General features: G+C 40.3%; 1 protein-coding gene across 1 annotated transcript in view; it reads right to left on the reverse strand.

Annotated features, from left to right (window-relative positions):
* The window catches only part of pcdh17 (protocadherin 17), a 71,197-nt gene extending 55,121 nt beyond the window's left edge, over nucleotides 1-16,076 (reverse strand). Inside the window, exons 1-2 of the mRNA XM_081358270.1 lie at nucleotides 15,543-16,076; nucleotides 11,979-14,780 (exon numbers count right to left, since the gene is read on the reverse strand). Coding sequence (XP_081214396.1) covers nucleotides 11,979-14,459 — 2,481 coding nt within the window. The 5' untranslated portion in view covers nucleotides 14,460-14,780; nucleotides 15,543-16,076. The remainder of the gene's footprint in view (nucleotides 1-11,978; nucleotides 14,781-15,542) is intronic.
* Nucleotides 16,077-16,589: the final 513 nt, after the last annotated feature.

A 16,589-nucleotide genomic window follows, 5' to 3' on the forward strand; every position in this document is an offset into this window, starting at 1 on the left:
ACGTCCCGATGCAGCCCTGTCTGCTGAGCATTAAGAACCTGTCAGCCAGAGTATGGAATTAATCAGCAAACCCCTGAAGAAACAATTGCATAATCTAAAGCTATAAACTCGGCCGACCTTGCCTTCAAACGCGCTTAAATTTCCACCTTCAAACGGGAGATTGAGAGAGCTAAAGGAACTGAGTCAATAGATTTCTCTCTCCTTTCTGCCCTCCAATCTTTTCTTCCTATAAAGAGGAATGATTGACTTCTCCACTCGCCTTCCCAATAGTTCTGAATACAATTCCATATGAGTTTTTTTCTTTTTCTTTTTGAATGTGACCTCCACTTTTGGCTTTGCTATACCTTTTGTTTGTTGTGAAAACACTGACTCCTTTGTCTAGACTCATCATCATGGTGGTTTCTCATCAGGATTCCGGCCTGAACAAATCTTTTTTTCTTCTTCTCAACTTGTCTTTACTGGTTTTCATGTCTGATCATTTTTGTCACTATTAAATCCGTTTAGGGCTGTAATTACTGTATGTTCTATAAGATAGACTTTTGACTATCGGCATAAATTACAATATCATTATTGAAGCTTGTATAAATTATCGTTTAGCGTTACGTTCTACAGTCAACACCAGAGATATTAAACCTGTTCGCATTTTTACGGTCTAATTTTCTGTCTATCCAGACATACAAATATATAGATGTGCTTGAGGATTTTGATGGCAAACTTTAAGACAAGCCAGGACATTTGCAGTACTTGCAAACCGCTTTTATTGAGATATGAACTTTACAAACTTAAAATCCAATAATTATAGTTTACCCTTCCAAATTTACTCTTATCCTTTTATCTTTAAATTATCTCATATACTCGCCCTTGTGTTGTTCCAAAAGAAGATATTTTCATGAATGTATCAACAGTACCAATACAATGAAAATCAAAGGGGTTGACTTTTATTGTATTGACAAAAACACACAAAGTAAAAAGAAATGTGTACAGGCTTTGACTGATATGAGTAAATGACAGAATTGTCATTTTTGGGTGAGCTATCCCTTTAAAAACAACCCGTCAGAAAGGCAGCTCTGAGCCCTGAATATTCACTGACCTTAGATCCGGCTCAGAATGGAGGCAACAGATTTTGAGAGCACCACTTCATTTATTAACAAAATCAATTGATGAAAAGGTGTGAAGTTTGCTATGGTGACAAGATAATCTAATTGTCCGAAATTTGGATTTAGTTGTCAGCGACATGAGCCATTGCACTTCTGATGTGAAATGACAAAAGCATAGAGAGAGCATGTAAGAGAAAGCGAGGCTGTAATTATCAGCTCCGAGTGTGTTAGTGGTCTCTTAGAAAACAACTCTCCGACTAGATCGGCACTTTATGAACCTCTCACTCTTTGGATCAATCAATCGTGCAGAGACTGTGGATTGATCTAACTTTAAAAGGGCGCCAATGATGACTGTCTTAAAGACGGAAGATGGGGCGGCCTTCAAGACATTAATTTCGATATTTGCTTGTAACTTGAGCATGTTTTGATATACTGTTTTTGTAAATATAAGTGGATGGCTATACGGTAATCTTTGGTCTGGTGTTTAAGTGCTGTGATACAATACAGATACTTGAGTGCGGCATTGATTTACAATCAACTTTCAGAAACTTTGCATTAGTCTACTATACTAAACTGATGAACAGTCATTCAAAGTTCAACATTATCTGCCTGAGTTCTATGTAAAAGTAAATATTTCATAATATGCCAGCATCTTGTACACTGATTCAATTAAAAGATGAATGCAATAATCTACTGTTAAAAGGATTTTGGTATGAATACAGTTGGGCGTATTCATATTTTTGAAAAAGCAAGCAAAAAGAAATGAAGCAAAGAATATGCAAGAGAGTAGAACTGCTTTGCCCAAATAGTGCACATTAGTACCGTAAAGGTACATATTGGTACCTAAATGGCACATTGGAACCTTTTTTAAAAAAAGGGTACCGTCCCAGTGACAGCTTTTGTACCATTTTTTTCTGAGAGTGTACTTGAATGAGGAAAGACTAGAATCTCCAAAACTGTTTTTCTATTATGTTATATTTTCAATAACATATTTCGAATTAGCAAATCAAATCTGACTAATCACACTCTGGCTTAAGTAAACTGGTGTTCTACAGCAAATAAAATAAAATAAAATAATGAAAAGGCAGAACTTCCATTCCTACAGCCTCCAGCGTTGATATCTCTCCCATTCATTTTCCTATTAGAATTCTGTCACCTGTCAACTTATAAATATTTCTTACTGTATGTCTCTGCTTGAAGGCTGCATTACTGAACCCAAGCATACAGGTAAGGACATCACCCTCAAAGACAGAGAAATAGAGAGAGAAAAAAACAGACCATAAACAAATAGAAGGTTTTTGTCAGTCAAGCATTTTCACATTGTATTTACTAGGATTAAGAAAAACAAACAGAAATAAGAGCCCCATATAAACCGCCAGCCATTTTCTTTAGATGCTGACAGCCTTCAGCCCATCAGTGCAGAGCTGCAGGTGAAAAGATGTAACTCTAGACAGATAAGACTGTGTACAAAACATGAGTGCTGACAAGCTCACTCATTAAACTTGACCGGGCCACAGATGCAGGGTTTATGTTACCAGCCGGTCCTGTCACATGGCAATCCGATATCTCAAAAGAGAGCCATCATCTCTGTGCCCAACACCTCACTGGAAAGACAGGCCTAGAGCCAGGAGCTATCTTTAGGTATTTCACTAAAGCTAGTGGATAGCATGAGGAATAAGATTTGAGAGGAGAACGAAGAACTTGTTCGAACAACACCCTGAGGCGGACGAGAGCTGCGCCAAATTATTGTTTATGCTACAACCGGGAATTCTTTAATTACCTATTTTCTCTGACAACATTTAAGACATCAGGACAAGTGCGTTGGCAACCTGCAAGATGTCCGTTGGAAATTTGCAAAGAGTTCCTCAAACTGTAAAACGACATGATGTGAGAAAAAGAAGAAGGATAGGAGTTGGAAAATGGATCTCTCTTTATTTCCCAGAAAAAAAGGCCACAATTCCCACTGTGATAATGTACCTGAGAAAACATCTGTTGAAAGAAAAAAAGATCTGTTGATTGGACAACTGCCAACACTTAATAAAACATGTTCCCCATCGTTTGACTTTGAAACAGGATGCCGTTTTTATCGTTACCTTCTACAGCATCTACATGTAAATTCCCAGATGTGTGCTCTGTGAAATATAATGCTAATGCAGGAACTTTGTCTTTTGATAAATAAACCAGGGGAAAAGAAGAAAACGAAAGAAGTAAATAAAAGAGAAGCAAACAAACATCCTTAAGTGGATACTGCCATTTAAACAGTTTAGCAGAAGTAGCCCCGTGGGAAGTATTCCAAGAACCCTTCGGGGTCTAGAGTGGCCCTGCAGGGGAACTGACGCAATCTGCACATAATAAAAGGAGAGATGGTGCTTGAAAGCACAGCTTGTGATTGAACAATGCTCCATGATTTCTGACACACAGAGAAAGGACGCAGCAGAGAGCTGTGAGGACTCGCTTCCCTGTGGCCAAACGCGCTGCAACAGACAGCTGTGTGTGTTTTTGCCGTGGATACGAAGAGAAAACGATCTGTTTGCATTGATTGAGAGTAGAATTTAGAAGCAAGTTGCTGCTGTTTTCTTTGGCTACAAAGTCTGGATTTGACAACCACATTTACTAACAGGTGTGACTCGCGGCTTCCCTGTTTATTCAATTATCTTGCAGTAGTGGTTCGAATATTGGGTCTCAATCACTTTCGTGATTCTTTTCAAATAAAGGAACAACTGAACTGAAACCAAATGGACGCAATAATCGCATGTCTTTAGAGAGTGTCATATGTTTGCTGAGAGTGAAGAAACTCTAAAAGATTTTATATGGGAATGGTTTGGATGTGATTTATGTAAATTACTAACCTTACATAGTTGCTCATTTAGAATACTCTACATTCATTAACACCAGAACTTAGGGAATTTAGGGAGACAATCATGTGTGTACGCATGTGTTGTGAATTAGGAGGAAATTTGGGAGCACTTTATTTTACAGTCCTTTCCCGCATGTACATACTTATTATAGCAATAACTGGCTTATAGTTAGCCTAACCATGAACCTACCCCTAAACCTTAACTTAACCTATGTTACATATAGTATATGTAACATATATATATATATATATATATATATATACACATTTATATAGTTACATTATATTACCAGTACATTCTTGGGGAAGTACACTGTAAGTAAACTAAATACGGTAAAATAGTGTAACCAGAATTTTTTCTCAAATGGTGCTGTGCATATAGATACGAATAATCCATGCAAGTATTAGTGAATGAGACCCATTTTCTGTCCATATGTGAACACCTGTAACCACAGCAATTGAAGTAAATATCAAATATGGCAATGTTTAATAATAATAATAATAATATAATAATAAACTTTATTTTATATAGCGCCTTTAAAAGTTGCATCTCAATGTGCTTTACAAAGACATACAGAAAAGATACATCGAGATAAAAAATAAATAAATAAATGGAACCAGACAATCAAAATCATTTTAAAAGACATTGAAAAAAAAATGTAACACCTGAATGTCTTTTCACAATTAACCCCAATTATTATTTTTTTTTTAAGTTAAATCATCTCTCTACTGCATGTTCATGTAGAAAAAGAAAAAGAGCACAACTCAAAGCAAAAGCACTTAAACAGATCTAATCTATTCTGTTACAATTTGAATGTAGTCTTTCACTATCCACTCGTGTGTAGGATTTCATTTAATTCATTACATCCAGCACAAACTTAGGCCATGTGTTCAATTATTTGTCCCCTGTCAGTGTTGGATTCTTTTATTAAGGACTTGTAATTTGATTTGACTTTGTGTTTAGCCGCCACATTGTTGCATCAACTATTTACAAGTTGCTCCAGCATTCAGAGTGAAGGAACAATGGCAAAGGTCAGCCATTTGACACATGTAACCTAGCAGACTGCTAGCTTAGCATCCGCATCATTTAAACATGCAGATGATGTTTTCGTTTCTAATTAAAGAGCACTTGTCTGATTGAGTGTCTCATCTCAAAATCTAAGCGCCACATGGCTAAAAAGGCTAGCTGGAAAATGGTGCCAGAAAAAGAGGAGAGAGAGAGAGAGAGAGAGAGAGAGAGAGAGAGAGAGAGAGAGAGAGAGAGAGAGAGAGAGAGAGAGAGAGAGAGAGAGAGAGAGAGAGAGAGAGAGAGAGAGAGAGAGAGAGAGAGAGAGAGAGAGAGAGAGAGAGAGAGAGAGAGAGAGAGAGAGAGAGAGAGAGAGAGAGAGAGAGAGAGAGAGAGAGTACACACAACCATAAGCCATCTGAAATGTGGGCGTCACTCTGCCCGACATCACTGACACAGTCTAAACCATGTACATCAGGGTTAGATTATCCAACCATCCAAAACAAACAAGCACATAAGCAACCAAACCTTTGACAGCAACTCCAACGCCAATGCCTTGAAGCGTTAGCAAGGCTAGCTTTAGCCATTACTGCTACAAATATTGACAGTGAGTAACTAGGACTTGTTTCCCAAACACCCCATCGTGCAACATCCTTGTGGGCAAGGAAAGAGGAACATGGTGTTTACTGTGAAATCAATAGAAAAGAGAAAGAACATTTTAATGCAGGTATAGTTCAAACAAACTCCAAACTCTTTAAAAACTTGAACATAAAACAGTTTAGGATGTTCCACACCAATACAGTATGTCCTTCAATGAGTTCCTTTCCATTGACCAAGCAAATTAGTTTAAGTGCCTCAATGTTTTCTGCCTCAAGGGTCAAATCTTGTGTTCTTATAACATTTGCTGGATTATTTATCTTTTTCACATTTAACACTTTAGGTTTTGGTGCTTGCTTAAGTAATTAAATAACCTCTGCACTATGGGAGCATTACTTGCAACCCTTTGCAAAAATGACAAAACTAACGTCTCAAACTACACTACTCTCCTAGATCAACACAGCTCTTGTCCCAGACTCAGACTTTCAATCTTAAAATATGAAAATCCATCATTAAAATTAATTATTAAAAGCATAAAATGATCTAAACAAAGTCTGAAATAATCATAAACCACTTCAATATTTATGAGAAAATTATTTATAAATGTTTCAAAAACTGCCTCACACTTGTGGCATCGTTTTCACACCAACAAATAAATCCTAACAAACGTTCTCAAAAGAAAATGTACTTGTTTAGGAGACAAAAGTCTCCTAAACAAGTTCAATCAAGCTTCTTTATTTATTTATTTTTCAAATTATGCAAAAAAGTTTGATAACAATTTCATTTTATGTAGGATATATACAATTCTAGCTTTTAAGCATCCTAAAAATAAAGTGTTTAAAGATTTATTTGAGTTATACGATATTTAAGATTCTTTTCTGAATGTTCACAGGGCCTACAGAGTTTGACAAAATATGAAATATCAGCACACTTGGAACACTGTAAACTATTGCAGTGTCTCTGGCTCCAAATTCACTTAGATAAGATGTATTTGGTCACGAAAAAGAATAGGAAGAAATCCGACAACCTCTCATATCCGTTCATTTCTCAAAACCATATGTATCATTCATTCATTCGTCTGTGCATTTGAAGCCACGTCGTCAATCTAGCCCAACGACTCCGGCACAATGACTTTCTTGTGATTAATTCCATCGTTCAAGCGGAACTGTACAAAGGCGGGGTGAAATTACGAATGCGTTTATGAGTTATTAATGGCCTCGGCCCGCTGGTTCCCAAACGGGTCTGGGATTCCAAATCCACGTAGGGTGGATGGAGCTGGGTTATTAAGTATACAACTCAATAAATAATTCAACGGCATTACTTGGATTTCCAGAATTGCCATACATTATATATGCAGTTCAACAAATGTCTCTGCTATTATACACATATCTATACACTTCAGCTTTGCAGTAATTAATCACATAAATGAGTGCCAAAAAACTACAGAGATCTTTTCACCCTCCCTGCTACATTTTTCATGCCGAGGTTTTGACACACTCCAGCGCACCCAAAGAAACTCAGCGACCACGTGAAGGAGGAAGGGAGGGGAGGACAGACGGATGGATTTTTTTGTTGTTTCTGGCTTTGCAGGATTGATTTTCATCTCCCGAAGAACTGGGCTAATCTCAATCCTTCTTCTAATCTGTATCTAAACCACTTGAAACCCAAGGCTTCTTCACAGATGAATACAAAAAAACTTGTCAAATATGGTGTCTACTTGTGCAACATAGATGGTCGTGCGTCAATCTATTTCAGAAGAAGGCATTCTTATGAACAACATTTATCCAAAATATGAACACATTCTCTGAAATATGATTTTAAAAAGTGAGGTTTTGTGGCGACGCTCTCTGCTGTTAACATGAAGTAGTGAGAGAAATTTCAGACGTTTATCGTGGCATTCTGGTCTTGTCTTGTTCTGTTAAATCTGATTATTTATTAATGAGCCGGTAAATATAGCAGAGGATCGGATGAGTGCGTAATACACACGCGCGCAATAAACAGCCACACAAATCACGAGGTAAAGAAATAAAACCCCTGCAACTCTAGAAGGACTAAAGCTGGAGAAATCAAACAAACAAAGGCAGGATTTACTGTATAGGGTCTCATGTGCACCGTTTAAGCCTAGCAGACAAGTACTGTTTAGATTTCCCTCATACACTGCAGAACACATCGATCACGCGCGTATATCAAAACCGGCTATCAATAATTCAGCGCAAATACGGCATCTGAAAATATGAACAAGACACCAAGGGCAGAAGAAAGAACAAATTTAATACGCAAGAGCTAAAGAAGGACAAGCTGGGGCAGAAAAAAAAACACCTCTTAAAACTGTCATGATTATCTTTCCTCTCTCTCCCTCTCCCTCTCTCTCTTTCTCTCTCTCTCTCTCAGTCTTTTGTCTTTAACTCAGAACCATAAACAAATGCTCTATTTCTCAGGCTTAAAGGGGAGAAAATGCATCTTTACAATTACTTTTTTTCTATAGACTCGTTCCACTGAAGTATAGCAGAAATTGCAATTTGATGTTGTCAGATGAAAATCTACAAGCCTCAGTCCAAACTACAAGTGAGAAGAGAAGAGAAGAGAAGAGAAGAGAAGAGAAGAGAAGAGAAGAGAAGAGAAGAGAAGAGAAGAGAAGAGAAGAGAAGAGAAGAGAAGAGAAGAGAAGAGAAGAGAAGAGAAGAGAAGAGAAGAGAAGAGAAGAGAAGAGAAGAGAAGAGAAGAGAAGAGAAGAGAAGAGAAGAGAAGAGAAGAGAAGAGAAGAGAAGAGAAGAGAAGAGAAGAGAAGAGAAGAGAAGAGAAGAGAAGAGAAGAGAACTTGAAGGACAAACAATGGGCTGTTACACTCATCAAGGGGAATTGTTATGACTCAATTTGCCAGCACACATACACACACACACACACTAATCCCCCCTCCCACACTGCACACACACACAATGTATCGTATAATGCAGCATGGAAGGACAGAACCATTAGCATGCATGACTGTGCTCACACTCCTGCTGTCCCACTGCAAAACACACACACAGTGAGAGAGAGAGAGAGAGAGAGAGAGAGAGAGAGAGAGAGGGCACTAAACAGATTGTCAGACATTGACTCTCAGTCTCATGCCTTGCCATTTGACAGTATTTCGCTTCAGTTCCCAAAGCAATACATTTAGAGCTCGTGCAGCAATCTGATTACCTGACAGCTGCTTTTATCGCACAATTTTGCAAAAACAAGTTGACAGAAACCCAATCTCCATGAAACACTGCGACTTCACTGCACGACACAACAACATTATGCCACAAGCACAACTACAGCCCTCATATCAAGGCAGTTACTCAACAGCGTGATCTGTTGTCATCTATTTTCCACTCCTCTCTTTCTGCATTAAGTGCATTTAATGGAAAGAAACAACTCAGACGGACAATCCCTGGAGAGGCATCACTATTGTCCAGTAGCAAACTCCCTCCAACCGCTGACCTTTACAACTGGAGTGTGTGCCCTCCCCCAGCGCTACATGAATTACTACTCCTGCCTTACCGGTTTGACCTTAAGCGACTCATTTGACCTCTCTATTTAGGATAAACAAACAGATGAAAGCATCAAAAGATTTTAAAATGCATGCAATTTTCACTTCATAAGCATCATTACATTGACACGCATAGAGAAAAAATACATACATTTGAAAGCGAACACTGCATGTGCATTCAAATCAAGCCTCATTCACTTTGCTATGTGCTCAGAGTACTCTGAACTGAAGGCAGACTGTCGCCACCTTGGGGACACTTTTATAGCCTGGATCACCAATGCTGATGCTCACAGCAGCCTCTGGCTCATTCTCACACACATTCTTCCACTCTCTCAAACTAAGGTAAGTAACAGTAAAAACATTATATTTACCTTAACAGCAAATTAAGCCCAAATAAAGCAAGGGAATTAATTTTCCTGAGTGTGTAAAAAAAAAAAAAAAGGATTTAACAAAAAGTATGAAAATAAATCTTAGCTTTTTTTTCTGGCCTTAGAGGTTAAGTATATTTAAAACATGAGGACGAATATTAAATGCTCTCTAGGTGAAAAAAAAAAAAGGAAAATCCCCTGATATCGACCACTGAAGATTTTCTTAAACCTCTCTTCGCCATTAAGTAATAGATTTGGATGCCTGTGGTGCAATTAAACGTTATTACATCCGTTTATCCAGGAAACTTTTCTCGGCCAATCGAATTATACCCCTCATTCTGTTGTGCTTTCTGAGGGCAGACAGCCCTGGCGCTGTAATTGACCCTAAACCTCTTTTCATTTCAGACGTATTACTTCAACGGCCAGCTGTTCGCAACCTCTGGATCAGTTATTATAAAACACCATTACGGAGCCCCGGGTCTTACCCTCTTGTTGTCGCCGGGACTGATGGAAAGCATTTACAATTCCCTTGTGCAGCTGTGTGGCAAGCAGTGGGGACTGTGTGAGCTTGTATTTATATATTTGTTTATATATCCATTTATTTTCACCTTTCAGGCTATCTCTAGCTCTGATGACAGATGCAAATGACAGCCCCCTGGACACATCGATCGACAGGGACTGGAAAGGGAAAGATTTCTAAAAAAAATTATAACCTCTCAACTGGGATTCACATTTCTATGGCTCTCTTTTAATCCCACTCTCTCTCTCTCTGTTCCAGGCCAGAGGAGAGGAGAGCCAGATTGTTTTACGGGCTCAGTAACAGGATAGCAGATCTGCCTCCTGCCACACTTCTGCTGTAAATAATGGAGAGTATATCCTGTACTGTATGGATCTGTGTAAACACAGCATGCACTCTATGTATGTGTTTTGGGACTTGTTTGTTTTCAGTGACAGAGTGATGGTAGTGAGAGAGAAGAGCATGTATCTATGCTGTAGTGCCTGAGTCTGTGATTTGATGAAGCCTCTGCAGTTATTCTGCTTATTAATAAAGGGCCCAGAATAATGGGCCTCACTCTGACCTCTGACCTGCAGCTGGGATGCAATGAATAGCAATGAATAGCAACACACTCACTCACACAATCATGAACAGACACATGCAGAAGCAAACACACAGATCTAGAGAATGTTAATCACACAAGATACCCATTCAAAACATGCACAAAATAATTCAAGATGCTCTGTTGAGAATAACATGCTCTTTACTATCAATACTTGCTCTAACAAATTCATGCTTATCCACAAAAACACAATGCTTCAGTTAGCCACAATGCTAATGTGCTCTGGGTGGTTGTTTACTTCATTTCTATAGCAACACTGTGGGATGAGTTTTGCGCCAAAGTTAAATACTTAATGTTGGAGGTTTGTTCAAATCACTAACCCTGAATATGAGCAAAAGCAATATGTGATAGTATACACATTCAGCCGAGAGTTAACTACAAAAGACAATCCTAAATAGAAATACTACAAAGAAATATGTATATAAAATAAAGCAAGAGAGAGAGAGCTAAATTAATTTTTTTCAGCTGTAATCTCAGATGCTGCACACACATGCACACCTGATGCACAGAGTTTAAAGAGGTGACTTTAGCCTCATCTGACACGACAGATTTCAAACTGGCTTTAAACTGGCTTAGCAGCACAGACACACATAAGTTGTCACTGGCTTAACCAAATCGCTCCACACAAAGACGCATTAGCAAGGAATGAGGAAAATCTGGGAAAGCTCTTTCTTTCTTGTGGTGAAATGCGGTCTGAACGTCTTTAATAGAGAGAGGATTGTCATAACGTTCTTGAGTATGAAGGTGACAAACTTGCTGAATAAGTAAAACGTTAAGGGTGTTAGGTTTAGACTGAAAATTGAAATGTTTGAGGTCAAGAAAAATTACATTACATTGTATGAAAACACATTTTCATGTATTGGAAAAAAAATGAAAACATCAATTCTGTCATTGTAAGAGGCAAAGTGTAGGAACCTTACATTCAAAGCGCCACAGGAAACTACATATTGATTGAAGCTCTATTCATTCGCAATATAGTAGCTGGAAAGATATTCTAGGCAAGAGCAGCAAATCATCACTGTATGGCCGTTATGAAATAACAAACCTTCAGGGCTGAACCTGTCAGTGCATCAAATCTCTCCACACCAGAGGTAACATCAAAACAATATCTCCAGAACAGAGTTATGTTCCATACTCAATTTCCTCTTAACGCATTACCTGAAACAATATGAGCAAAGCTAGATTTCAAAAAACGATAGCAAGGTGCTCTTCGGCATCTGGCGAGGAGTGGAGAGCGACTCGTGTTTCATATTATCACTGCTTGTGATCCCCTTCCTCCCCCCCCCCACATTATGATTCCCTCGCTGCTTTGTATGCACACACATCTACTCATCCATTCATGTATTGACCTAGTGAGACAGAGCAAGATGAGAGGGGGATGGAGGGTAATAAGGAAGAAGAATATAAGTTGTCCTTCCTACCTGTATTATTGACATCCTGTTCACTGGCGTCTCTGTGGTGTTCGTAACAGGTCCGGTGAAGCTGGTGTGACAGCCAACATGTCCTTGAGGAACGCTGAGGTTGTTGGCAGTGGGTTTGAGGTACATGACCTCTGACCTTGGAGAGCTGAGGGGCAGACGCGTTTGGTAGTCAAAGTACATGGGCGAGGTGGCCAGAGAGGGACTGCTGACAACGTTCATCACGTTCATGGTGTCCCGTTCCTCCACTTCGCTCTGCACCAGCATGATGTCATTCTTGTTGAGCTTCTTCTTCTTGCCTTTGCCGAGTTGTGGGTGAGTGTACTCAGCGATGCGACAGTTGTATGTGCGGATCTCCTTGTTCTCCCGTTTGCACTTGACTGCGATGGTGATCATAGCTGCAAGGAGCATGATCGAGATGATACTCAGGGTTACTATTAGCGGGAGCGACATGTCCCAGTTGTGGTGTTCCGCGTTGATGCGCGGTTCACCCTCCGGTAAGGGCCCTGAGTAGGCTTTGACGATAAGTTTGGCCATGGCGGAAAGTGACGGCTTGCCATGGTCAGTGACCTTAATGATGAGCTCCACAACTGGTGCCACCTCCTCCCAAAGTGGCTGGGCTGTCCGTACCTCGCCTGTCACTGAATCAATCTCGAACAGGTGTTCCTCATTCCCATCCGAGATCTCATAGGTGAGCCGACCGCTCTCGCCAAAGTCGTTGTCCACCGCTCTCACGGTGGTGATAATGTGTCCGACTCCCACATTCCGAGGTACATGGATCTCAGCAGTGTCATTCTGAAGTAATGGAAGGACAATTACAGGAATGTTATCATTAACATCCAGCACGCTCACACGGACAGTGGTGTTGCTTTCCAGGTGAGGGTTTCCAGAATCCTTCGCCTGGACTTTAAAGTCGAAATACTTGGTTTGTTCATAGTTAAAACTCCTCAGGGCATAAATTGCACCATCAGTCGGTTTGATGTTAACATATGTCGTGATAGATTCCTCGCTTACATTAGAGGGAAGGAGGGAATAGGACACAGTACCGTTTTGGCCTAAATCTGGGTCATGTGCCAGAACAGAACCCAGGTATTCCCCTGGGATGTTGTTTTCAGGCACCTGGAGAAGGTAGACCATTTTTGTGAAGCGGGGCGCATTGTCATTTTCATCTAAAATCTTAACAGTGAAAGACTTTGTTGAGTTCAGGGGAGGGTTGCCATTGTCTTTGGCCACAATAGAAATGTTATACTCATCTTTTACCTCCCGGTCCAGAGGTCTGTCAGTCACTACTGTGTAGAAGTTATCATAGTTCTCCTCCAGCTTGAAGGGAACGTTTCCCAAAATCCTACACTGGAGCTGCCCATTGCGGCCTGAGTCTTTGTCTGTGACTCTGACAAGCGCAATAACTGTCCCTGGAGTTGCAGCTTCACTAACCGCCCCCTGACGCACCGCAACGAAACCTATTGACGGCCAGTTGTCATTCCTGTCAAGCACTTTTACAGTGACTTTACAATGGCCAGGAATTGGGTTGGGGCCTTGATCCTTTGCCTGAACATCAATCTCTATAATTGGGTTCTCCTCAAAGTCGATTTTACCCTGAATCTTTATGACACCCGTTCGGGGGTCTATTGAGAACAACTCTTTGATCCTGTCTGGGACGTAACAGCTAAAAGAATAAGTAACCTGCCCATTAATGCCTTCGTCGGTATCTGTAGCATTTAAATCTATCAATACTGTGCCTAGGGGTGCATTCTCAGGGATCTCTACTACATATGAGGGCTGATCAAACACAGGGCTGTTGTCATTGGAATCAGTGACTTTAACATTGATTTGCATTGTGCCTGATTTGGGATATTCCCCTCCATCTGTGGCAGTTATAATTAAAGTGTGATGGCTACGTTCCTCTCGATCTAAGGACCTCTGAACGACCAATTCAGGGAACTTAGTTCCGTCCCCTCTGGATTTGACATCCAAAGAGAATATACTGTAATCATCCCGCGTGATCTGATATGTTTTCAGGCCATTTTCCCTAGTGTCAGCGTCGTAGGCAGCAGCCAAGGGGAAACGTGTGCCTGGGGCTGCATTCTCAGATATGTCAATATCGATCTGATCAGAAGGAAAGCTTGGTGCATTGTCATTTATGTCCTGTATCTCAACTTTAATCATGCAGATCTCCTTGTCATTGGCAAACACTTCCATAGAGAGCTGGCACTTGGAGTTTTGTCTGCACAGTGATTCCCTGTCGATCCGCTGTTTAGTGTATAATAGCCCACTTTCGGGATCCACATCAATAAGGTGTGGGGCGGAGTTCTCCAACACCCTGAAGTTGGATTTTTTCCCCTGCTCTCCCAGTTCCAGCTCCGCATCCTTGGCAATGTTTCCAATGACGCCCTGAATTTTCTCCTCAGGTATTGAGTAGTTCAAGTTTTTCAACGTCAGGGCTTGCGCCCATAAAAGTAGGAAAAGGAAAACAGAAAGATGCATCCCTTTCAGTGAGAGTGCCTTAGGTTTGTGATGCGTTTTACGCCTCCGACCTGTTGATCTTCCCAGAAATATCACAATTTATACTTTCAATTACTGAGCACACATGCTGCTGATTCATGATAAAAAATGTGTAAAGTCATTATGTGGGCTTTTTTTAAAGCTTAAATGCTCTTTTCTTTGCAGAGATCCCTTTATCCTGAGTTTTTACAACAAACGGTGAGGCTGTACAGCTAATTTATATTCTGCTGAACGCCCAGGCGCATTGGAGGCATAATCACAATCCAGTTTCCACAAAGAAATAGCCTTTCCCAGCCTCTTCGCCTGTAATGGAAAAAGAAAAGAAAAAAACATTTCTATTTCATAGTATTGCATGTAATATTACACTTAATCATGTAAATCCTGACATAATGATTTAAACATTCATTCCTCGTGTCTCAACATAAGCGCTTTTTTCCTCTGTACTGTGACCGCGTAATTCTAATGCGTAATTCCTCATTCCCTGGCGAACGACGTGGATGGCATGTCAATCTAACCTTGAGATGCGTCGAGCTCTTTAACCACTAAACACAGGTGGATGTTTGTGTTATTCTGCTCTCAACATGTAGGCTAAGCAATGCGTCGAGGATGCGCCATGTGGCACGAAGAGCGTTACGCGCATCAAACGCGCAATTATGGATAAAGGTGGTGAGCAAATAAGAACGGACAAATCTCTTTCAGTGTCCCTGCGTCCTGAAACAGCTGCTTAACTGATGCCATATCTATAGCCTACCTTGCTGTCTAAAGGCAATCCCTTGAATGCAAAAGCGTTGAAATAAGCCTCTTAACCGGCATAATCCTGCTGTTAAATACAATTCTTACATAGTCGCATAAAGCAGAGAAAATGAAACACAATCCTAGATGGTTATTTATACTGCGCGTATTGAATAAATACGAGTATAAGCTGTTGCATCCTCACTGACACCGTGCGCATCCAGCAGCTCAGGGAGCATGTATGACATGTCGTCTCATCTTTTCTTTCTTTTTTTTTCTTCCAGGATGACACTTTGAAACAGAATGATGATGAGAAACATCACACAGACTTACCTGTAGCCTGCTATCCAGTCTAAGCACAACCATCACCAAAGACGAGTTACATCCTTAATGCACCTTTCCGATGAGTGGGAAAAACTCCAACTAGACTGTATGGAAAAATAAAGTGCTCCCCAAAAGTGCGCTTGTAATGTCAATGAGGCTGATTAGGATGCAGTGACTCTCCTGCGCTCGTGGACTCAGGCTGTAGACGCTTCAGGACAGATATCTTGTCCCAGGCGTAAAATGTACATCCACAACCGTTGATATCACCAGCGCGAACAGCCTCTTATACTGCAATGATGCGGGGTGAGACATCCCCGTGATAAATGCGTCCTGGCCCCTCGGGAGGCTATCCGTCTAGTCCCCAGTAGAAAATAACCGAAAAGAGGAAACACAAGAGAGTCCAAAGTTTAAATGTAGAAATCAACCGAAAGTGTTCAGTCCAAACCGACTGTCACTAAAAACCAGCTGTCAATAACGGTACGGGAATAAATGCACTGTGGCGTGCCGGTGTCCCTTCAGCCTCCTCTGTGCGTTTCTCTCTCTGACTGTCTCACTCTGTCTCATAGTGCATTAAACATTGTTACTGATCCGCCGCCAACCAATGGATGAAGGAGGAGGAGGTAACGTATCCAATCGGATTCTAGGAATTCAAATTATAGGCGGGGCTTTCAAAGAGGTCCTTTATGTGAGTGATGTGGACGCGATTCTGAGCGCAGACGGGAGTTTATAAAAGACTCTTGTACTTTGAGAGCTACAAGCGGGGTTGGAAATGGTTACGTTAAAGAAACTGTGCGACTCTCATGGCAGAATAAGCTATGTTCGCAAATTGGTCAGTCTGTTTCCCACCCACAGCATGGGGTGGTTTTTATTTTGTTTTACTAGAATCATAGTGACTAATACTTCTAGTGACTGTTATTAATACTAACAATAGGCTATTCATATTAATTATTATTCATAACAATACTGAATGATATCTAGTATAATACAAGTTTAAAAAAAGCATATTTCTGCTTTGGAGTTGATGAAGAGGTACTCAAATTTTTCAAAAAGACACAC

Source organism: Scardinius erythrophthalmus (genome assembly GCF_964197995.2).
Source record: "Scardinius erythrophthalmus genome assembly, chromosome: 25".
Taxonomy (NCBI): Eukaryota; Metazoa; Chordata; class Actinopteri; order Cypriniformes; family Leuciscidae; genus Scardinius; species Scardinius erythrophthalmus.